Consider the following 25198-nt stretch of genomic DNA (forward strand, 5'->3'; position numbering starts at 1 on the left):
GCAGAGGCAGGTGGATCTCTGTGAGTTTGAGGCTGGCCTGGTATACAAAGTGAGTCTAGGGCAGCCAAGAGTACACAGAGAAACCCTGCCTCAAAAAGCGAAACCAAACCAAAAAAAAACCCCACAAGTTTTGTTTCTTGCAAGTTTCTCAAATGAATTCTTTTCAGTGCTGGGGATTAGACATACTGACAGGGCCCCATATGTACTAGGCAGGGTTCTACTATTGAGCTGTGTCCCCAGGCTCCCCGAGATAGTTGTGATCAAAGACTGTTTGAGTCCGAAGAGGCAGAGCCCATGGAGACAGCACTTAGTTACCTTCAGAACACCCACGTCACTGTTTTACTGGTTGACTCACAGCCCGAGTCAATTTCCGTTTCCTGATTCTCCTCATAAACCTCATCCTGAGGCAGAGGAAGACTGATGGAACCATCCTTTCTGCATCTCTACCTAGGAAATGTTCTCTCTTAGCTGGGTTAGGGCCTATCTAAATACCAACTGAATTAGACTGTGTTCTAAGAAAGGTATTAGGGCACAAATATCCACAGAGACATTATCCAAACTTTTGTTGGGAAGCAAGACTGTATGACTAACTCCATCTTTTCCTGATTTGTCACAGATGAGTATGAGCCCCAACCCCATGGCTTTCTGGGTGTCCCTCCCTACTTATCTGAGAGACATAAATAGTGATTGAAAACATCAGGGCTAGGTGAGTTAAAATATGGCCCACAATAAGGAGTATATGCAATTCCACAACTGGAGAGCAGCACGGGTGACCGTAGGCCACCGTCTAACACCTTGCTCAGCATGTGCCCTCGCCCGTCCACACCCATGTCACCTCATCCCAACTCCATCCAACTCCTCACCGAGTACACAAAGGACTTGAGCAGATGTCTGCTGAGCAGACTCAGGGATGCTGGTTTGGAGAACAGTGCGACATCTGGAGTGCCCTGGAAGGGGACGAGAGACAGTCAGAGGAGGTCACTAGGAGGTGCTGCCTGGCACTGCGTGTGTGGGAAGCTAACCTCCATAAGTGAGCAGTAGAGAAAAGGGCCCTGGGAGGTGACGAGGTTGGTGCAGAGGCAGCTGGCGATGGTCTGCTGGGTGGCTTGGAGGTGCTTCTTGGCGAGCTCCAGACCAAGGTACAGCTTGTCCAGGTTACTCCTGAAACAGGGCAGACACCGGCTTGTAAGACACTTGCTGAGGACTATTGCTAAAATGCCAGTCATAAACGGATTGCTCGATTCCTGCTTCATGAAGGGGTTTAGGGATATGAATTTATCTTCTTTCAATTCCTCTTCACACGAGAGGAACAACAACAAATGTATGGCACAGTGGTGGAGTAAGAGAGCCGAGAGACTCTAGGATCAGGGACAGAAGACTAATGTATAGCACAGTGGTGGAGTAAGAGAGCCAAGAGACTCTAGGATCACGGACAGAAGACGACTAACGGGTGTGGTGGTGCCCACTGGTAATCCCAGCATCCAGGTAAATGACTGAGGCCAGCCTGGGCTACAAAACACTATAGGAATCTATAGATCCCATAAGGAGGACCCAAGATGGTCCTGGAGGGCTCACCAGGGCAGGCTTAGGCAAAGAGCTGTGGAAGTATAAGGAATCCCTACAGCCACCCAGCTGATGGCCTTTTATTCTTCTCTCCCCAAAGAGAACATGCCTCTCTAAATATTTTAACTGAGCCCTCTAAAAGGAGAGCTGGCCTTCAAGCAAAGCCTCTGTGCCCAGCAAGCTATACCCTGACACCCAGGGCTCAGGCAAGATTCCACAGCTTCCTCCCTAAATACAAAACATACTAGATTATTTGAGAAACACCAGTGGCCCTGGGGGTGGGGCTGGGGGTAATCCTGAAGCAAGCAGATGGTTAGGGAACAAATGAAACTTAAAATGCCTCCATTATGTCCTGAGAGATTTGGGTGATCGTAACATTCTTACAACAATAGGACACTATGAAAAAAGGTCAGAAACTAGAATGTTGACAGAAATTAAAACTTTGGAAAGAAAGAAAACATTTACTCAAATTCTAGAGGACAAAGTCAAGAAAAGCTACCTCAATATCCATAATGAAACAAATGCATGGAAAATTCAGAGCAAAAATAGAAAACAGGACATCCTTCTAGGAAGACAGAAACGCAAGATTAAGAAGCAGTGATGTTGGGAGGGGCTGATGACACTGTCCAGAAAGCGCCCATGGAGCTGAAGAGTCTGGGTCCGTAAGTTGAAGCGGCTTGTCTACCTACTCAGGACAGTGGGGGAAACCAGCTAGAAAGTTCTGAAGTCCCCATTAGTGGGACAGGATTGGGCACTTATAAAGAAACAACATTCAAAACAGGTGTGATGGCACACACAGCAGCCACGACATTTGGGAGGCTGAGGCAGGAGGATTATAAATTTGAGAGCATGCTGAGACACATACAGCAAAATAAGTAAAAACTGAAAAACAAGAAGAACCAAGTATCAAAAGGACCCCCCACTCTTTACTAGCAGTGTTGACTACTGGAGGAGAGGTCGCAGTGGGATCTATGTCAACAGGAAACTGCCTTCAACCTGAACTCTAGGAGTGAAAGCAAAGACTATCGGAACATGTCCACTCCACCCTTCTCTGAGGCTTTGAGATTTGTGCTCTAGGTGACACCACTCTGCTGACAGCAGGCACAGGTCTCAGCAGCCGCAGGTCTAGGCCAAGGTAGGAAGACAAAGGTGCAGTTTCTCCTGGAAAGAGGGATTATGAGTCAGATGTGCTTGCCACACAAGTGTCAAGACCTGAATTCCACGCGCAGCACCCAGGTAAAAAGGCAGGTGCCCACTAACCCCAGCACTAGGGAGGCAGACAATAGGTCCCAGGGTTTGTGTGACCAGCCAGCTGGCTGCATTGGTGAGCTCAAGGTCCAGCAAGAGACTCTGTATCAAAAAAAACTAAGGTGGATGCTGGGTGCGGTGGTGCACACCTGTAATCTCAGTACTCAGGAGGCAGAGGCAGGCAGATCTCTGTGAGTTCAAGGGCAGCCTCATCTACAGCCAAGGCTACACAGAGAAACCCAGTCTTGAAAAAACAAAACAAAACCTAAGGTGGAGAAGTTAATGAAAAAGAAACCCAATACTAACCTCTGGCTCTGCGCGCGCGCGCGCGCGCACACACACACACACACACACACACACACACACACACACGACCTCTGGTTCCCCTTGCACATACATACTGTACACACAAAGAGACTACTTGAGAGAAGTGGGGAGAGGTGGGGCAGGAAGCAGACCTGAAAAAGGGAAGCAATTCCTGTATTTCTGGCATATAAGATGACTGGGCATGTAAGACAACCCCCAACTTTTCCAGTTAAAATACAGTAGTTGAAATATACTTGCCATATAAGACTACCCCTCTTCCATGTACACCCTACGCAGCAGGCTCAGCAAGTGTCAATTTGCAGGCAGGGCACAGACAGCCAGGCACTTTATTTAAAGCCGGCAGATAGCCAGTGCCAGCCTACACTGCCCCTTTAAGGCGTGCTCCACACTCAACCTGAGGATGTACAGCCCTCTAAGTCAAATGGGCGGGTTCTGGTGGAAAGCCAATCCACACTCAAGTTCTCCTCTTCAAGGTACAGGAAGATGTGTGCAGCTTGCTCCTCCCTGCTTCATGCTCCCCACACAGAGCAGTGAATCGGCCACGGCATCCCCCACTATACGCACTGGACATATGAAACACGGGAAAGCCAGCTGCAGGTAAGTACCTGGTGTATAAGACGACCCCCAACATTGGCACAGATTTTTCGGGGTTAAAAAGTAATCTTATATGCCAGAAAGTACGGTAAATTGCATCTTCAAACAGATGCTGGATAGCTGGCTCGTTGGTTAGGAGTGCTGTCTGCTCTGGCAATGAACTTGAGTTTGACTCCCAGCATCCACATGGTAGCTCACAGCTATCCATAACTCAGTTCTAGGGGATCTGACACTCTCTTCTGACCTTCACAGGCACCAGACATGCATGTGGCGCACATACAGACATGCAGGCAAAACACTCATACATATAAAATAACATTTTTAAAAATCTAGAAAAAAATGTACTAAACCATACCACAACAAAACAGAGCAACTAGATTATAAAAGCAAACACTTATGTTCTACATTTGCAAGAAAACAAAAAAACTAGGGGGCTACCACAAACTCCAGGATTAATGGGACTAAGTGTACTCAGGAAACACCTATTTAGCATGTGCAAGACCCTAGGTCTAACCCCAGCATGAAAACCAAGAGGAAGCTGGGCACAGTGACGCATGCCTGTAATCCCAGCACTTGGGGAGGCAGAGACAGGCATGAGGCCAGCCTGGTCTACAAAGCCAAGGACAGCCAGGGATACACAGAGAAACCCAGTCTTGAGAAATGCAAAAAAAAAAAAAAGCTGGGCAGGGTGGCCCACGCCTTTAATCCCAGTACTCAGAGGCAGAGGCAAGCAGATCTCTGTGAGTTCAAGGCCAGCCTGGTCTACACAGCGAGTCCAGGACAGCCAAGGCTACACAGAGAAACCTGGTCTTGAAAAAGAAAAACAAAACAAAAAAGCAAGAGGAAAGGCACAGACAGGTGCATGCCCTGGGATCACGCTGTTGTCTTGCAGGACTGACCTGCACAGCCAAGCAAGGGAATTCACTGCAAGAATTCCAGACTACTCACAGACTACACGATCTTTTACATCCAAAAGCTTAGAGGATCTATAGGAAACTGTTAGACTAGTGAGTTCAGCAAGGCTGCAGGTACAGGATACATGATAAACACACAAAGACTGCTTGTATTTCCATGTAGTAGCTATGAAAAAAACAAAAATGAAATTGCTAAAACATCCAAGTAGTTATATAAAAATTAACAAAAGAAGGTGCTTCCTGCATCAAACCTGGCACCTGAGTTCAATCTCAGAATCCACATTACAGTGGAAGAGAACAGACTCCAGAATTTTCCTCTGACCCCCACACACATCTCTACCCCATCATGTATGGGTGTGCACACATACATACAGTAGTAATCTTTACAATTTAACAATTACAAAGCGTATACTCTGCTAATAAGGCAATGTTCAGCCAAGCATGTAACACAGTATTATAAGCATGCCCGGAACCCCAGTGCTTGGAGGCAGAGGCCGAAGGACCAGAAATTCAAGGTTATCCTTGGCTACATATCCAGTTCAAGGCTAGCCTGGGCTCCATATGCTCTCCAAACTGAGTCATCTACAGATTGAAAACAGAGTCAAAGATCCATCTTTATGCTTATGGCCAACTGATTTCTAATACAAGTGTTAAGATGACTAATTGGCAGAAGAAAACAAAATTAAACAAATGTCTCTGGGAAAAGGCCGGAAGTCAGTGAGCTGGCTTAGCGAGTAAAGCCTGATGTTTTGTCCTGGGACCCATCTGGTTGTCCTCTGACTTTTGCACACACAATAAATTATATGCAAAAACACAATTTTAAAAAGAATAGAGTTGTACAGCTTGTACTAATCACAAAAATTAACATCTAAAGAGCCACACACCCAGTGTAGGAGCTAAAACTATAATGCGCTTAGCAGAAAAAAGCAATGTGAAATCTTTGTGATTTGATTTAGCACTGGTTTCTTTCTTTCCTTCCTTCTTTCTTCCTTTTTTAAAAAAATATTTATTATTTAGACAGTGTTCTGCCTGCATGTGCACCTGTAGGCCAGAAGAGGGCACCAGATCTCATTACAGATGGTTGTGAACCACCATGTGGTTGCTGGGAATTGAACTCAGGATATTTGGAAGAGCAGGCGGCGCTCTTAACCTCTGAGCCATATCTCTAGCCCTAGCAGTGGTTTCTTAAAGACAACACCGAAAGCACAATAAGCAAAAGGAAAATCAGATGATTTGGACACCATCAAAATTACTACCTGTCTTAGTTAGGGTTTCATTGCTGTGAAGAAACAGCATGACCACAGCAACTCTTAACAAGGAAAGCATTTATGTAATTGCGGCTGGCTTACAGTCTCAGAAGTTTAGTCCATTATCATCATGTCGGGAAGCATGGCAGCATGGCGACAGCAGGCAGACATGGTGCTGGAGGAGCTCAGAGTTCTACATCTTGATCTGCAGGCAGCAGCAGGAGACTGTGTGCCACACTGGATGTAGCTTGAGCATAGAAGACCTCAAAGCTGGCCCACACAATGACACAGCTCTTCCAGGGCCACACCGTTTCCAACAAAGCTACATGGCCTAGTAGTGCCACGCCCTCTTGGGCCAAGCATTCAAACACACGACAATACCTAACTTACAAGTGGGAGACCTGAATAGACTTCAAACACGCTGCACAAATGGCCAGTCAGCACATGGAAAAATGCTCCACGTTCTTAGCCTCAGTGAGATACAAACCAAAAGCTAAGCTGTCACTTCATACTTCAAAACACAGACCACAAATGTTGGTAAAGACATGGGAACACTGCAACCCTCAAAGACTGCTGGTGGGACCTAGAGCAGCCACCATAGAAACCATTTCCTCAGAAGGTTAAGCCAAGAACACACATACAACCCCACAATTCTACTCTGGCAGAAAGAAGTGAAAAAACAACTACACAAAAACATGCACATGAGTATAGAAGATAGTCAGGAGGTAGAAGAATCCATGTCTCTCAGTTTATGAAATGGTACGTAAATGTGGTCTGTTCACCCAATGGAATAGGTTAATAATAAAGAGAAGCCCTTCTGTAAGATATACCACAGACATTACAACCACTACACTAAGCGAAAGAAGCCAGATGCAAGAAGCCACACATTGCACATTGTTCGTAAAAACGTTAAGGAGAGCAATCAACAGAAGCAGAGTTTCAGGACTAAGGGCTGGGAGGTGATGGCTAAGGGCACAGAGCTTCTTCTGGGGCAGTGAAGAAACTAGAAAACTAGACAATGCAGACCATTTTAGTTGCTTTTAATTGAGGATGTATTATATACAGGTTTTGTTTTCTTAGGGCAGGATTTCACTATACTACCCTAAACTTGCTATTTTTCAAGTTTTGAGCTCCTGCCTCTACCTCCTGAGTACTGGGATTGTAGGCAGGCATCACTACTTACGGCTGCATCATACACTTTAAATGGGAGAATGTCTGACAGCACAAGAACTTTAAAAAAAAAAAGGTTTATTTATTTATTATTATGTATACAGTGCTCTGCCTGCAGGCCAGAAGAGGGTATCAGATCACATTATAGATGGTTGTGAGTTTGAGGTCAGCCTGGTCTACAAAGTGAATCCAGGATAGCCAGGGTGACACAGACCCTGTGTCAAAAAACAAAAAACAAAAAAAAACCCCCAAAATTCTAACAGTTACACAAGTATTGTGGTCCAGTCCCATGAAGTCATTATTAAAAACAGGCAAATTGCTGGGCATGGTGGCGCACGTCTTTGATCCCAGCACCGGCAGGCAGATCTCTGTGAGTTTGAGGGCAGCCTGGTCTACAAAGAGAATTCGAGGACAGCTAAGGCCACACAGAGAAACCCTGTCTCAAAAAAACAAAACCACTACCAACAAGACAAAAACCAAACATGAAGTTGGACGTGGTAGTACTTGCTTTTAATCCAAAAACCTGGGAGGCTGAAACAAGGGAATGTCTGTGACTTTGAGGCTAACCTGATCTACATAGCTAGTTCTGGGCCAACCTGGACTATACAGTGAGATGTCAAAATATGCAAGCAAGCAAGCAAGCAAGCAAGCAAGCAAACAAATTAAACAACAACAACAACTCAACAAATCACAAAATGAGGAATAGAGTAAGATCACCTGTGACATGTAAGTGTACCAGAAAGTCATAATTCCTAAACAATAAAATTTGCCATGCCCTACTTCATGATACATTAACAACAAGAAGAGAATTAGAAATGAAAGAATTGAAAAAAATGAAGAATTGGAAGAAAAACAAGAGCAAATAACAATGTCTCAAGATATTGAGAAGGTAGAGAAAAAAGAAGACAATCACAAAGGGCATGAAAAGGCCTCACGGATGCTGGGTACCCATCACCAACCCTAGCACTTGGGAGGCTAGGACAAAAGGAACATAAACTTGACGCCAGCCTGGGCTGTGTATTAAATGTGAGGCCAGCCTGGGCTATAGGGGTTTTATCTAAAAAAGAATACCAAAAATTGACTCAAGAAGGGATGAACACCGGAGCCAGGCCAGCAGCTTAGGAACAGCTTGCTCAGTGGTAGGGATTTAACCCTGTAGTTCATGCGGGACAGTCACACTCATGCCCAGGGCATCCCCATGTGGCATAAGGCTGAGGCCACAAAATGGCTGCCCAGATCATACCCATTACCTCGAGAGGCTATCAAGAGCCTGGATAAAGTGGTCTGTCGCCGAGCCATCCTTTTCGGGACTCTCCATCAGAGACATGGTAGCAAAGACCACATCGCTGGCCAGGAACTTATGCTTGAACCCAAAATGAATGCTGAAAGTCTGCACACGCATGTCCTTCATCCTGTCAGGGGAGGAAGCAATCGATCTGTCACTCTGCACTTGTGAGCAAGCTTTTATGCCCAGACCAGACCAAAGATGCCCTAGAGTCACTCACAGGTCCCCAAGGATGTTCATTGTGACCAATGCTTAGAGGATGAGTTATACCAAAATACCCAGACACGCAGGTCCTGCAGCCGACTGCCCTGACCCTGAGCTGCTTGACTCGCCTAGTGGTGAGCAGTACATAGCCATGAGGCCTAGGGTACTGGCAAGGTGCTCGTCTATGTCCTCCTAAGCCTGCCAGGCACAGGGCCTGGAGACCTGGTAGGGCACAGCATGCCTGCATCTGACCCTGGTACCTTATTTCTGATTTCAGTGTGTCCGTCCACAAACATCCGGGATATGTGGACAGACAACCCTAAACATGCCAGATGTGGTGGTGCACACCTTCAATTCCAGCACTCAGAAGGCACAGGCAGGGGGAACTCTGTGAGTTTGAGGCCTGCCTGGTCTGTATAGTGAGTTCTAGTGTATCCAGGACCCTTTCTCAAGACAAATAAAAGAAAACAAAAAACTCTAAACATTATGGGCAATTTAAGAAAGTGCATTTGCCAGCCAGTGGTGGTGCACACCTTTAACCCCAGCACTCAGGAGACAGAGGCAGGTGGATCGCTATGAGTTTGAGGCCAGCCTGGTCTACAAAGCGAGTCCAGGACAGCCAGGCTATGCAGAGAAACCCTGTCTCAAAAAGAAGGAGGAGGAGGAGAAGGAGAAAGAGAAGGAGAAGAAAAAAAAGTGCATTTTAGCTTATTTTTTATAAACTTATGTCAATGTGTCTATGTGTACATGTGCCCAAAGAGGCCAGAAGGGGTACAGGAGTCTCTTGAGCTAGAGCTACAAGTGATTATGGGCCATCAGACACAGTGCTGGGAACTGAACTCAGGTCCTCTGGAAGGGCAATATATGCTCTTTTTAAATTAATTTATTTTTATTTTATGTGCGTTGATTCTGCCAGCATGTATGTCTGTGTGAAGGTGTAAGACCCCCTGGAACTGGAGTTACAGATGCTGCGAGCCACTGGAAATTGAACCTGGGTCCTCTGGAAGAGCAGTCAGTGCTCTTAACTGCTGAGCCATCTTTCAGACAGTTCGTCATAGCAGCCTGGGCATCCTTAGGGCTGGCTCTTGTTTTCCCATCAGTGTAGGTAGATGGTTAAAGTAGAAGGCCTGTCTCTAAGAAGCGGAATCTACTCTGGGTGTTGGCAGACACCTTGAATCCCCAGCTGGGGCCAGCCTAGTCTACAGAGCCATATCCCAGGACAGGCAGGCCTATACAGGAAAACCGTGTCTTGAAAAACCAAAGGGGGAGGGGAGTTGGGGAGAGAGAGAGAAAAAAAAAAAAAAAAAAAAAAAAAAAAAAAGAAAGAAAGAAAGAAAATAAAAGAAAGTATAATCCAGAAAAGCATTTACCCAAATTTATTTGCAGATTCTTCAATCATTTCCCGCAAATTCTCCTTCAAGGAGACATCCATGGATTGGAACTTCTGTTTCACTTGCTTCAGGGGAAGCCTGGAGGGAGCAAGCTGCGTGAATGAAACGCCAAGACACTGACGGCAGGAGGACACGTGCCATGGGGTCCCTGTGCGTGCCCACTAGGGATGTCTTGAGGCGTGCAGTCTACACCTAAGTGAGTCACAAGAGTCGGGTGCTTCGCACCAGCCGGGGAGGACAGGGTAGAAGGACAAAGGTAAGGCAGCCACTCACCCCATGTCTGCAAGGAACTCCTGGAGTCGCTTCTGCCCATGCACGGACCACAGCTTGAACCTGGCTGCAGTGTAGCTGGTGTTGTACAGGCTTTCGTGGAGGGACCAGTGCTGGTACAACACCAGGCGGAGGCTGGAGCCAAGGTCAAGGAGCACATGTGGCACCCTCTGCCCACAGAACCTTGAGTTGGTATGGACCCACCCAGACTTCTTAATGGACAGCCCTGCTTGGGGACAGTAGACCTCAGAGTTCTCTGAGCATCTGAAGTTACACCATTTTCTCCCTTTGACAGACTGAGAGGTGGGGTTGGACAGCCAGTTACTGTCTGTGGTCACAGCCCCATATAACATGAGAAGCAGCTCAGGTGGCTGTCTTGGTCTGCTGCCCTGGTCTGCCTAGCCCAGCCTAACCCTCCCCATCCTTAGAGCCTCCAACCCTTCTTGATCTTGCCTTTCAGCACCTGCAGCCCGTGTACATGGTCCACACCACAGGCCACACCTCTGCAGTCTTACTGGCGCCTTGCCATTGTTCTACTGGATACTTGGTGTCTCCTGTCCCCATCAGTGCCCCTCCCTCACAACTCCTGGGGCCCAGGGATTGCTGTCCACTTTGCTTCAGCTCTCAGCATCCTCCCAAATGACTCAGACATGGCCTGTGACCAGCAAACACGCACACTGTTCACAGGAGGGTGTGGTGCCTCTATCACCCGGGCACTGCAGAGATACTCATACTCAAAGGAGATGCGGGTGCAGTCTACAGACAGCGTGTTCTCCTCCGCCTCGTTTCGGTGGTTATGCCGGGACACATGACGCTGCAGGATGCCAACATCAGTCACGTACTTCATTCTGGAAGAAAAAGCATGGCAGGATGAAGCAGCTCGCCCTCTACTCAGGGGCCCCTCCACCAAGCGGGCTGTGCCTGAAGGAGGACCGAGGAAGCTTGTTTAGCTGTAAGCCATCTAGCCAGGGAATGACAGAAAGAGCTGTCCCATCAGGCTATGTCCCATTGCTAGGTGTGGAGACACTTCTGCAAGCAGCATGGAGGAGGCTGGCCAGGTGTCTAGCCCCAACGATCAATCAGACCGTGGAACAATAACCCACACAGAGAGTACAGACTGTACATATAGTGCCAGCAAGTGCAGACGGGGTGGCAGGTCCTACCCCAGGTCTCAGTGGGCCACCAACTGGGAAAGTAACAAGAGGGTCTCACCTGAGGCCACGAGCAGGGTAAGTTCCTAACTGCACTTACTGCCATATCTAGATTCTACATCACCCACATGCTTGCCCTATACCACCTTTTTAAAAACAACAACAAAAAATTATTTTTAAGTATGTGTCTGGAGCTGGAGTTATGGGAGGTTGTAAGCCTCTCAGCATGGGGGCTGTGCTGACAGCTGAACTCAAGTCCTCCATAAAGGCAGCAGGTGCTCTTACTCTGGAACCATCTTTCGAACACCCCCACGCCATCCTTAACAGAGACAGGGCTGAGGTCTAGCCAGGTACTGAGCCAAGTGCCCAGGCAAGAAGAGCCACCCTTCTCCTTCCCCATAAGACTTTCCAGTGACACTGACTCCCATCTCCTTGCTGCAAGCTCAGGGGAACCACATGCTCGTAGCACAGAGCTGCCCCCACAAATTGAGAACATCATCCTTACTGAGTGATCTTGTCGTGCACCCACTGGTCTGTCAGTCCAACAATGGCCCACCTGGAAGGGAAGCAGAGGATGATGAAGTCAGCTGCAAGCTGCTTGGGCTTCCTAGGCTATGTGCCATGGAGTCAGGAGACATGATGGACAGCCCAGACTCAACATTCCCGTAACAGAGTGTCCTGCTAGTGTGACTTCCAACTCACTGCGCCCCACCACCAGGATTTGTAAATCTTGGGCTTCTTTTCTACTGATTTTGAAATATTGACATTTTGAAACTGTGCCTTCCATCTTGAAAAATGGGGAACATCTTAGGCAAGGTTTTCCCTGAGATACTGGAAGAAACACAAGGTCAGGCTTCTAGTTCTAGGGCAAAGCTCGGGCAGACATAAACTATACCTGGGTCAGACAGAAGGCATAAGGCAACCAACCCATCCAGTAAAAAAAGGTATATATGAAAGGCACACTGCACATCACCAGGAACAGCCCTCCCCAGTTCCTGTCTAGACTGGCTGCTGCTGGCTCTAGTAGGAAACCAATTTAGATTGAATACCAAAGCAACTCAGCACTCGGCACTAAACAACCTGGCTGGGGGCAGCTGGCGGGCAAGCAGCCAAGTAACAGCACATAGTGTAGGAGTGAGAGCTGAGCACTGGCAGAGGCCAACACATCAGCATACGTATGCATGGAGAATGGCAGAGCACCCTTGGGCTCTGGGGTGGCCCTGCAGAGTCCTAGCCTATCCTGATTCTCTGCAGACCCATGTAACTATCACTGCGGTGATCAGGGCTGAGGGCCTTGGTAGAAGGTTAGCTTAGTTTGCAGAGAAAGCACGGACCACAGATAAGGGGCCAAGGAGCGAGGCAGGAGACAGGAGCTGCACTGGAGCCCTACTGTCCCGAATAAGGTTGCATGCGCCCCTAACCTCACAGTAAGCACTAGGGAGACTAGGCTTATAGATGACCCCAGAGAGGGCCTGCTCCTACGTCCCTGGGGAGCAAGGCACTGGCCATGTGACACTGACTTTGGCTGGTGGCAGAACTCCCAACATGGATGCTGCAAGGTATACAGGTGTGTGTGTGTGTGTGTGTGTGTGTGTGTGTGTGTGTTACATACCACAGCATGTCATTCAGGTCCTTGGACATGACCCATGCCAGGTCAAACATCACCATGGCTGACTGCAAGGAAACAGAAAAGCTTGAAGCCAGGAGCAGCTGAGTTCACAGAAGGAGCCATACAGCGGGGCTGGCTCTAAGTCAAGGAGTCCAGCTAAGGCCTGCAGATAGGGCACTCAGGCTGCTTTCCAGCATGTGAGGAAAAAGTGAGGGAAAGATGACAGAGTAATTCCACTGACCTGAACACTCATCTCTGCCCTCTAAAGTCACTGGTATCTGTGTTTATCAGATAGCAAATGAATGGAAACAAGGTGCCACCAAGTGGAAAGCCCTGGAATAGCACTGTGCAGGGAGCTGTACATCCTGATGCTCAAGGCTCTAATGAGACCACAGGCCAGGAGGCACTTTGCATTTGTGTGTGTGTGTGTGTGTGTGTGTGTGTGTGTGTGTGTGTGTGTGTGTGTGTGTGTGTGTAGGGCTCTGGTTCTGGATATTCAAATAGAAAGGGCTTCAGGACTCTCCATGAAGGGCTTTCCAAGGACAGAAGACGTAAGCAACCTGAGTGGAAGGTCTGAGTTTGGTGAGAGACTGTGAGGGGAATAGATGTCTGACCAGCAGGCTCAGCATAAGATGCTGGTTTATTTCAGGGAGAAAAATTTCAAGGGTTCTGGAAAATAAGGCATCATTTCTGAGAGAGCACCAGGTTCCTTCCTTACACATTGCAAGGGCTCAGCAAAGAGCCAAAGATGGCAAACTTTGAATTATAAATGAGACATGGGAAATCCAATAAAGAGTTCAAGGCCAAATCTGAAGACTGAATACAGTGCTCTTATTGAAAACAAATTTGATTTGTACTGAGCATATATCACTGTTGCACTATCATAAAGTATACAACAACAAAAAATCCTATGTCAAATTAACATACGTCAAGAATATACATTAAGGTCCTAAATTCTGGTCAACACTAACAGAGCCTAACAACAGGCTTTCTACACTAAAATCTGTTTCAAAAATCATATGTGCCACTGTAATTCCACAGTTTAATCTTTCACAGAGATTACCACTCATTTATTCATTTATTTGGAGACAGAGTGTCACTATGCAGCCATGGAATTTGCTAGGTAGCCCAGTCAGGCCTTGAACCCTCAGAGATCCACTCTACCTCCCAAGTGCTGGGATTCAAGGTATGTACCACTGTGCTAGCTAGTTTTATGCCTGCTTGACACAAGCTGAAGTCGCCTGAAAGGAGGGAACCTCAAGTGAAAAAGCACTTCCATAAGATCAGGCTGTAAGCAGCCTGTAGTGCATTTTCTTAACTAGTGACAGATGGGGGAGGGCCCAGTCTACTGTAGGCAGAGCCATCCCTGGGCTGGTGGTCCTGGGTTCTATAAGAAAGCAGGCTGAGCAAACCATGAAGAGCAAGCCAGTGAGCAGCACCCTTCCACGCCTCTGCATCAGCTCTAACCGATAAGCTCCTGTTTAAGCTCTTGCCCTGACTTCCCTCATGATGGACTGTCACTAGAAGTGAAAGCTGAAATAGATTCTTTCCTCCCCAAGTTGCTTTGGTTCATCACAGCATTAGTAATCCTAACTAAAAGCCACCATACCCAGCTTAATCCGTATTTTTAAAGATTTGCTTGATTTTATATGAGTGTTTTGCCTGCATGTATCTGTGCACCATGTTTGTGCCTGGTACAGAGGCCAGAGGAAGGGGGCAGATACTCTGGACCTGAATCCATGGATGGCTGTGAGCTGCCATGTAAGTGCTGGGAATCAAACCTGGGTCCTCTGTAAGAGCACCTGCTGAGCCATCCTCCTATCTCTGCTACTCTGTGGTTTTGATGATGATGTAGCTAGCAGCTACATGGCACAAGGGACCACCCTAACAACTGCCTCTGACCTACTATGCCGGGCATACCCAACACCACAAAAACAAGACAAAATAAGCAGCATGCACTACATCTAACCTGCCAACATTCTAGTTTAGCTGCATGGTACCTTGTGGAGCATGTCTGGCTCCTCTGAACCTCCTGGCTGAATAGATCCATTAGACCACTATGATACAATCACAGAGTAGCCCAGACAAGATCAAAATTCAAAACACAAGCAGAGAGCATCTCCCTCTCTTCTCCCCCTCTTCCCCCCTCCCTCCCTCTCTCCCTCCCCCCTTCTCTCTCTCTCTCTCCCCCCCTCCCTCCCCCTTCCCCCCCCTCTCTCTCCTCTCTCCCTCTCTCTGTCTGTCTCTCTCTCTCAGACACGGCTTTTCTGTGTAGCGCTGACTATCCTTGTAGAGCAGGCTGGCCTGGAACTCACTGCAATCCTCCTGCCTCTGCTTGTCTGATTGCTGGGATTAAAGGAGTACCCACCACATCTCACTTGTTTTTTGTTTACAAAGATGGAAAGATTTGTTTGGAACTGCAGTTTGAGTCACCACAGTCAGAGGCCAAGGCAAAGCAGAACAGCTCATATCACGGTGCCAGGAAACATAAGTTCCATCACAATCTTAAATTAACCTTTGTAGGTGCACTGGTGTACAACTATAGTCCCAGCTCTCAGGAGGAGGCAGGGGGAAATCACTGCAAGGCAGGAGCTCAGGGCTAGCCAGAACTACATAAGAAGTCCTTGTCTCAAAAATTTTTGATTTCTGGGCTGGAGAGATGGCCCAGTACTGGCTGCTCTTCCAGAGGTCTTGAGCTCAATTCTCAGCAACCACACTGTGGCTCACAACCATCTATACCCTCTAATGCCCTCCTCTGGCCTGCAGTTATACATACAGAGCACTCAAATACATAAAATAAATAAATAAAATCCATAACAAACAAACACAATTTTGATTTCTACTAAGCACGTATCACTTTTTATAACACCATAAAGCAACAAAACAAAACACAGAACAAAACACCCATAAGGCAAACCAGACTACACCAGGGAGCATCCATTCTACACAGTATCAGGGGGAGCAGGAGTGGAGAGTGCAGAGAGGCCACAGCACCCGCTCAAAGGCACAAGTTGGAGAGATAAAACTCTCATGCAAGCCACGCTCTCGCTGTAAAGCCTCTGCTCTCTGTTCTAGAGCAGTGACCCCTGGAGTCAGACCGCTACAGAATGCGTCAGTCTATTCACACTCACCGATGTCCCATAATATTCATATTGTTCATAGTCAAAGAGGAGGTCTCTCCTGTAACGAGACAAAATGGTGCCTGTAACTGGAAGGAGCAAGACAGAAAGGCAAACTTTTCAGAAAAGGCTAACATTTTAGTTAAAAACAAACAGAAACTAAAAGCAAATGAAGTCGCAGAACCATTTGTTTTCACTTAGCAGAATATGTACCTACGCCTCAGGTGAGCCGGGTCTTAGAACCTTGTTTCTGAGACATTGTCTTAAAGCTATTCAGAAGAACAGGGAAGACACACTGCTGTGTGTACAAAGTCACTAACTATAGACCTACTTGTGATGGTAAAACACTCCAAGCAATCTACAGTTTAAAAACTGAAAAAGGCCAGACATTGAGGTGCACACCTGTAATCCCAGTACCTGGGAGGCTGGGACAGGATGACTGAACAGGTGGAGGCCAGCCTGGGCTACATAGTAAGGCAAGGTCACTAAATAAATGAATAAAAAGGCTGTGGGATGGCTTAGTTGATAAAAAAAAAATAGTATGCAAGCACGAGGAACCGAGTTTGGTCCCTAATGCCCCCATACAAAGCTAAGTGTTGTGTGTACTGGAGTTAGGTGGGGGAGGCAGAGGCAGGTGATTCCAGTCCAGTCAAATTGATGAGCTTCAAACTCAGTGAGAAACCACGCCTATAGCACACACACAAATTTAAAAATTCTTTAAAAAAGAAAGAGTGAAAATCCTTTTCTTTTTCTCAGTGTTATGGATTGAACACTGAGGGTTGTATTCACATATGGAAGTACCACACTAGACGCCACAAATAATGTGTTAATGAAAAACCAACAACTGAGGCTGGAGAGATGGCTCAGCAGCTAAGAGCATTGGCTGTTCTTCCAGAGGTCCTGAGTTCAATTCTCAGCAACCACATGGTGGCTCACAACCATCTATAAGGTGATTTGATGGCCTCTTCTGGCCTGCAAGGGTACATGAAGATAAAGCACTTATGCAAATAAATAAAAAATGATTTAAAAATAAATCATTAAAACAAACAAACAAACAAACAAAAAACCGCAGAGGCAGGTACATCTCTGTGAGTTCAAGGCCAGCCTGATCTACACAATGAGTCTAGGATAGCCAAAGTTACACAGAGAAACTCTGTCTCGAAAAACCAAAGGGGGAAAAAAAAGCAAAAAACAAAACAAAACAAAACAAACAAAACAAAAAACAAAACAAACAAACAAACAAAAAAAACCCACAAAACCCCCCAAAAAACCAATGACTGAAACAAACAATTAAATTCTAAGCTGTTTCTGGTTTTTTTTTTTAAACATTTATTTTAGAGTATGAATGTGTAGCTGTGATGCTTGTGAGTCACCACGTGCATGCTAGGAATCAACCCAGGTCCTCTGCAAGAGCAACAAGTACTCTTAATCATTGAACCATCTCTCCAGCCCCATGTTTTGTTTTTTGAGTTAGGGCATGACTAGGTGGCCCTGGCTGGCCTGGAACTTGGCAGAGAACCACCTACCTCTGCCCTCCAAGGGCTTAGATTAAATGGTTATGTCACCACATCCAGCCTTAAACACTAAGAAGCTTTAAAAAGACCGTTCTGAAGTATAAAAAACCTGTGGCCTGGGGATAGGCTCAGACAATAGCTTGCTAACCCAGGACCACATAAATTGGCGTGGTAGCACACATCTATAATCTCTGCAGTCCTACCAAAGGAGAGACAGGAACAGAAGGATGTAAAGCTAAAGACCACCCTGGCTACACAGCACATGTGAAGGCAGACTGCCCTACATGAGACCCTTGTCTCAAAAGCAAATAAACAAAACCCAAAAATGAATTCAAAAGTATAAAGCCAGAAAAAAGTGACACAGCCCTTCACTCTTGGTGTTTGGGAAGCTGCATGCGCATCATAAGTTAAGGCCAGCCTAGGATGTGTAGCAAGGCCTTGTACGGACTGATTTTAAGTAGAAAAACGAACAATTCGATGTATAGTTTGATCATGTAAGATATGTACAAATATGGATACTTCAGAGAATAATTCAGAAAAGAAACCCAAACTCAGAACCCACTGAAGTGGTGGTGAGTTTACAGATGTTCCACGGATCCGTCCCTACACCTGTCCTTCTCATGGTTGCTGGGCAGATCCTTCAGCTGCGCCAAAGAGGATGACAGGCCGTTAGCAAGCAATTCCTGCTGGGCCCAGTTCAAACACAGAGGTACATGTTTACTTCAATCTAGAACATTCATGCCTTTTCATTCCAAAGCAATTCAGTTATTTTTTTGAGACATTCAGTAACAGAAATTATTAGCTTAGCTCCTGTTTATATTTCTTTCTATGAAACATTTTATACAATTGGCAGTTATCTGCTATTTAAAAAACAATCAATAAATGAAAGTAACCACATCTGAGTCAAGCGTGGTGTCACACGCCTTTAATCCCAGCACTTGGGAGGCAGAGGCAGGCGGATCGCTGTGAGTTCGAGGCCAGCCTGGTCTACAAAGGGAGTCCAGGACAGCCAAGGCTATATAGAGAAACCCTGTCTCAGAAAACAAAACAAACAAGCTGGCAAAAGCATCATTCCTAAAGAAGGGCCTGGACTTGGGAGCCTGACCTATAATTGTAGGAAACCAAGGACAATACACAGGATAATTCAAGGCAGTTTTCAAGGCAATGGCCACATACTCACTCCAAAGTGGTTGGCCCCAAGAATCTTTTTTTTTGTATTGTTTTGTTTTGTTTTTCGAGACAGGGTCTCTCTGTGTAGCCTTGGCTGCCCTGAACTCACAGCAATCCACCTGCCTCTGCCTCTCGAGTGCTGGGATTAAAGGCATGTGCCACCATGGACGGTGGCCCCAAGAATCTTAACAAAAGGTATGGAGGCCCATGGACAGAGTTTGGGCTCCCGCACTGCAGAGCTGCTTCCCAGGAGGGACTTACCTCCGGGCCTCCCATTCTCTGCGCTGCCTCCTCTTTGTGCTTCGCTCCACTATCTCCTGAAATAGTGATAAACAAAAGAAAAATATGGTGGTTTGAATGAAAATGGCCCCTATAGGCTCATATGTTTGAACACTTTACAGTTAAGATAAATAGGCTAAGCCTGATGAGGCACTGCTTTGGAAGAAGCCTCCAGGGGGACCTGAGGGAGATGTGGGGTTTGTCTGTCCATGCTCTAAGTACAGGCTGAACCTGGGAGCCTAAAGAGCTGACACGGGGAAGAATGGGTCATTTGGCCTCCAGAACTTGGCAGATACCATCCAAATACAGAAGGGCACAGGCTCTCCTGGCATGCACTCCACACTACACTCAGCATCTGGCCCCCCTGCCTACCCAGCAACTAAATCACCATGAAGTCCATCTCTGCCATCAGGATGACAGGAGTCGTCTACTTTCCTCTCCAACAATGAAAGGCATGGGGAACTGTGCTGATTTTAGCAATCTATGATCACAAGACTTCTTTCAGGAAGATGGTGCTGAGATATCCCCAGTGTCTGCTAGACAGATCTAAAACTCTTAGACATTGTAGAAACTAAGACCCCAAAAGGTGGGAGCAGAGGCACACCAGTTAGAGACTTGTGTATAGCCTGGTTTTCTTTTTGTAAGGCTCGCCAAGCTGCCAACCTGTGTACACCAACAAGACAACAAAAACCCAACAAAAGCTGCCCAGTGAGGCTGGCTAGAGTTATACAGTTGAACCTTGTCTCAAAAAGAACAAACAAACCAATCAAAAACAACCCCCACCATAAAAACCTAAAAGAAGCTCACACAGAATAAAATCAAACTTCTGAGCATTAAAGCAAATAAAAAACAGCAATAATAAATACTGGGGGTTGGTCTGGTGCTTTATATTCTGATGCTAATTATTGGCTCCCAAGATCTGGTTGCTGCTCAAATGAGCAGACTCACGTACTCCAAAATGATGCTTAGAACCTTGCCTAAAAACTTATTTTGGTGTGATCGATAATAAACCGACACATAGCTGGATGATGGTGGAGCATGCCTTTAATCCCCAGTGCTTGTGAGACAGAGCTCTATGAGCTCGAGGCCACTCTGGTCTACAGAGTTCTAGTACAGTTATAGTTATACAAAGAACCCTTGTCTTTAAAAAAAAAAAAAGTGACACACCTGCAGGCAAATGGGATAGGTGTAGATTTGGGATAGGTGTGGCTTTGAAGACAGAGAGCATCTTGGGAAAGGGAGACCATGAGGGGAGAAGAGGAGGAGGAGGAAGACAAGAGGATTGGAGAAAATGGGTTAGCATGGGGAAGAAGAACATGGCTGGGTCAGCGTGGATGGAGATGGAGAACATTAACAAGTGTTTGGGGACCATGGATGGGAGGTAGCCTGATATGGGGCTGGGAGGTAAAGACAGTTCGGAAGGTTAGTATCTGCCACGCCCCAGGTAAAGGCTTGTTCTAATTAAATATAACAGGTATCTGTGTTTTCATTGATTGATAGTGGATTAGAAAATACAGCCATAATAATAATTAGCCTTGGGGCTGGAGAGATGGCTCAGAGGTTAAGAGCACTGGGTGCTCCTCCAAAGGTCCTGAGTTTGATTCCCAGCAACCACATGGTGGCTCACAACCATCTATAATGAGATCTGGTGCCCTCTTCTGGTGTACATGCAGGGAAACACTGTGTATATATGATAAATAAATAAGTCTTAAGAATAATTAGCCTAATAATAAACATTTATTAGGCCATATTTTTAAATTAACCACAACAAATAAGTAAGAACAAAGTGTAGCTGTCCACTCTAGGGGAGCAGCCACCATCAACCTGTTATCCATCAGCTGGTGGAAGCCCATGCTGGCAGATCCCTTCAATCTCAGAGCACAATAAATACCTTCCCTAGCATGTTTACATGGAACTGGCCAAGGGGCCAGATACACATGGTATCTTTCTGGTAGGTACCTTACAGAAAGTGGCTGTTTAATGCTTCTCCATGGTGGCCCCCTACTCCGCCCTCAGGGTTTCTCTATGTAGCCCTGACTGTCCTGTCCTGGCACTCAATCTGTAGACCAAGCTGGCCTCAAACTCAGAGATCCACCTGCCTCTGCCTTCCCAGTGCTGGGATTAAAGGTGTGCAGCCCCCCACCCTCGGCTTTTTCTTTTTTGAATGTTTGCTAATTATTCCTACAGAGAGCTGAGCTGACCTAAATTTCATTTCCTCTGCCAGGATTCTCCTGTAGAGATAAGATAAAGTTCAAATAACTCCAGAAATCTGTCCAAGGCCGCAAAGATAGGGGATAGAAGCCAGTCTGCAGGCACACCTACTAACTCCTCCACTTCTGTCTGGTACGTCAGGCTGTGCTCAGGCCCATATGCCACACCTGGCTCACGTGCACCTCTCCTAACTGTGCTTCCTCCAGGATACCCACCCACCCAAACATACCTCTTCTAACCGTGTGCGCTTCTCGGAGGGCTCTGACCCGTCATCGTCACTTCCCGAAAGATCCTCGTCCTCCGCTTCATCCCTAAAGATGTCGTCATAGGCAGGGACTTCAAGGTCATCCTCTTGTTTAATAAGCAACTTGATCTGATGTAAAACAAGCAAACGAGATTTTCTTCTGTCCTTGCCAGAAAACCATTCATCACAATGCTTCTGTAGAATCTCATTTTTTCTTACTCAGCTCCTAAGTTTTCTATACATACAAACTGAACCTGTCTCAGGTGAGCTCCAGGCTGACCCACAAGGCATGCAGAAGCTATGATGCTAAGTTTTGAAAAGCAATTATAGTCTACTTTTGGGCAATGTTCCTTTCTTATGCTATACATTAAAAAAAAAAAAAAAAAAAAAAAAAAAGGCCCAAAGTTGGCTTTTGATAGAGGATCTGAAAACGTAGCTAAGGTTATATACGTGGATATGGTTTCTCCTCCAAGGGTCCACCAAGCCTGAAGCCAGCTGCCTCTGCAGGGTGTTAGGTCAGCTGGGGCTCTCCCCATCAGGCCTCTTAGAGGTTTAGTTTCCATGTGCAGCGTGGTTATAACACCCCCTCAGCTTGCTCTGCTGTTTCTTGTCTCACGGTGGAGTTTTCTCACTAGCCTATACACTCCCTCTCCTGGGGAAGCAGTCACCACAGGACTGTCAACAGAGCAGAGCACATGTTTGCACCGTACTCTTGAAGACACAGGGCAGTAAGCTAAATCTAACTTTTATCTATAAGGTACCCAGTCTCAGATATTTTCTTGTTTTGTTTTTTGAGACAGGGTCTTTCTGTGTTAACCTTGGCTGTCCTGGACTCACTTTGTAGACCAGGCTGGCCTCGAACTCACAGAGATCTGCCTGCCTCTGCCTTGATATTTTCTTATAGAGATACAAAATGGATCAAGACAGATGCGAACCCCTAAGCTAATACAGTTTTTGTCTCTTGTAGCAATTGCAGACAGCTGGTCTGTGCTAGATTGTGTATTTAATGCGTAGAGGTTCAGAGTAAGTATATTTGGTAGAGTTAAAATTTTAGGCTAAAATTTTCTGACCTTCCACCTACGAGTAGATGCCCCTAACTGGAGGTGTGGGACATGTACTTTGCAAAGAGGCTCTGTGCAGTGCTGTCACAGCATAACAAGGTACAGACTGATTAAAAGGAGAACACACAAAGGGCCAGGTACCTGAGTGTCGTTGTACACGTTCACAACGTTGACCGGCCTGTGGGTATCGCACACAAAAAATACACTGTCCTCATCAGGCTGAAGGATATCCAACAGGTCCACATTGGCTCCACAGTTTATGAGGACAAAATAACAGAACTGAAAATAGAAAGAGAGCCTGTAAAGGCAGTGCGCCAGGGAGGCCCCTCCTCCCTCAGCGCTCAAGTCTTTGGACACATTACGGCAAGGCCCAGGAGGAAAATGGTGAGTGGCTTAGTTACTGCCTCTCTGTGAAACTGTAAGACAGGCTCTGGGGCTCCGAGGTTCAGCAGATCCAAGGCTTGTGCACAGACTCAAACAGCTAAAGAGCAATAAGACTTCACATGCACACCAAAGTCTCTCTGAACACTGCTGACCTACACCGAGCTCTGCAGCCTTACCATGTGAACAGTGCTGTGTAGGTTAGGTTTGCAGTAAATCTTGGGCAGTCACTTTATGACCTCCTAAATATTAAGTCCTGTACCAAACTATCGCTACAGCAAAACCTTTCCTTAGTAACACTGAATGGCTGCAGGCGCACTTTCAAGGCCAAGGAAGGTGGAGTGCCCTTGAGTTCAAGGTTGGCCTGGGCTATCAAATAAGATCTTGCCTCAACAGACAAAGTACTTCAAGTTATGAATAAATGTCTTCCGAGTCATCCTGGAAGTGGCTGAGCGCGGTGGCGCACGCCTTTAATCCCAGCGCTCTGGAGGCAGAGGTAGGCAGATCGCTGTGAGTCCAGGATAGCCAAGGCCACACAGAGAAACCCTGTCTTGAAAAATCAAAAACAAAGCAAAACAAAACAAAACAAACAAACAAAAAAAAGTGGCCGGGGACTCCAGAGACCCCTTGACATGCCCTACCCGCTCCCTATGGAGTGGCCTATTTCTCACCTGGCCACAGGGAAAGGGAAGGAGTTTTGGTTTTACCATTCAATTCCAAAGTGGAAAGTAGAGCACATCTTTTTGAGGAGATAGCATTAAAGAAGTGGTGTATCCTAGCAACACACGTGAGGTCGGAGTAGGTGCTGTCCACATCCGCCTTTTTTAAACCTTTTTTGAGACAAGATCTTGTTATGTAGCCCCGGCCGGTCTCAGACGTGCCTCAAATTGGCAACTCTTTGGCAAATGTTGATTCTGCCAGCCTAACCTGAGGCGTAATAAAACTGACACTTCAAAGACACGCTGATCCTACTTCAGAACTAGGAAGAATGCTAAGTATTAAGAAACCACAACTGAGCAACTGAACTGGGCGGTGGTGGCGCACACCTTTAATCCCAGGGCTTTGGAAACAGGCAGGTGGATCTTGGAGTTCGAGGCCAGCCTGGTCTACAGAGTGAGTTCCAGGACAGCCAAAGCTACACAGAGAAACCTTGTCTTGAACAACAAAAGAAAGGGGCTGGAGAGCTGGCTCAGGGGATTAAGAACATTGTCTGCTTTTCCAAGGATCCTGAATTCAATTCCCAGCAACCACATGGTGACTCCCAACCATCTACACTGGAATCTGATGCCCTCTTGTGGTATGCAGATATACGTGCAAATAGAGCGCTCATACATAAAATAAAAATAAATAAATAAATAAATAAACAAAAACAAAAGAAACTGCAACTTAATGAGGCAGATTAATTATTCTAAAATTCCTTAGCTCATACCTGCTCTTTATTTATTTATTGTTTTTTATACCTGCTCTTTATGTTCAAGAAACGCAGTTTCAAGTTCTTGCCACCCAGAAACTGGAACCAGCGTGTACTGTACGTGGTCACACTGAAACAGGGCCTGGAGAGAGAGCGAGAGCAAGCACATGGTCAGAAGCCCCTCATGTAAGCTAACTCCCCTAGAATCACCAGAAGCAAACAAACAAATCAGCTAAGTCAGGGGCAAAGATCTACGCAGTGTGCTGTTTGGTAAAACATCACTAAGTATGAGAAGCCAGGCGGCAAGGATGTGAGCGTTTGGTGTTCAGTTCTGCCGAATCTGCCCAATTTTGCCAAAGGAAAACACTAAGGAAATTTCTTTCTTAATTTCAAATTACAGGGATTCTGAAAAAGATTCCTGACCACTGCTCATTGTAAAAACCACACTACAGTCAAGCCTGTGTCTCCAGCACTCACTATGGTGACACTCCCAGGTATCATACCCCTCTCTCAAATTCCTTCGAGAGGTCATTTACAGGTTCAAAGACTTCAGAAGTGAAACCATTTTTCACTTGGGTCATGGTAAAAAAAAAAAAAAAAAATACTGCTTATTTGTCTGATTGTTTACACCCGGGCCCCCTCACCTCCCGCCTGACCCCGCTGGTCCCTCCCCCTCTGAGCCCCACCTCTTGCTAAAACCAGCTAACTCTGTTGTCACCTCTCGCCTCTGCCCTATCTTCCTAAGGTAGTCAAAGCTCACCTGAAGGATCTTGCAAGCGCACAAGGCATCAACATCCGAGGCCACAAAGAGAAGGACCCTCTGAAGAGGAAAATG

The 25198-nt window shown here is 46.4% G+C and overlaps 1 protein-coding gene across 1 annotated transcript in view; it reads right to left on the reverse strand.

The window, feature by feature from the left end:
• Window positions 1-25198, reverse strand: part of Cdc45 (cell division cycle 45) — a 31016-nt gene that overhangs the window by 5415 nt on the left and 403 nt on the right. Inside the window, exons 2-15 of the mRNA XM_051150684.1 lie at window positions 25124-25183; window positions 24413-24505; window positions 22713-22850; window positions 21496-21639; window positions 19038-19093; window positions 16105-16153; window positions 12977-13038; window positions 11870-11920; window positions 10942-11061; window positions 10217-10348; window positions 9923-10021; window positions 8314-8475; window positions 1023-1161; window positions 864-947 (exon numbers count right to left, since the gene is read on the reverse strand). Coding sequence (XP_051006641.1) covers window positions 864-947; window positions 1023-1161; window positions 8314-8475; window positions 9923-10021; window positions 10217-10348; window positions 10942-11061; window positions 11870-11920; window positions 12977-13038; window positions 16105-16153; window positions 19038-19093; window positions 21496-21639; window positions 22713-22850; window positions 24413-24505; window positions 25124-25183 — 1389 coding nt within the window. The remainder of the gene's footprint in view (window positions 1-863; window positions 948-1022; window positions 1162-8313; window positions 8476-9922; window positions 10022-10216; window positions 10349-10941; window positions 11062-11869; window positions 11921-12976; window positions 13039-16104; window positions 16154-19037; window positions 19094-21495; window positions 21640-22712; window positions 22851-24412; window positions 24506-25123; window positions 25184-25198) is intronic.

Source organism: Acomys russatus, chromosome 8, assembly GCF_903995435.1.
Source record: "Acomys russatus chromosome 8, mAcoRus1.1, whole genome shotgun sequence".
NCBI lineage: Eukaryota > Metazoa > Chordata > Mammalia > Rodentia > Muridae > Acomys > Acomys russatus.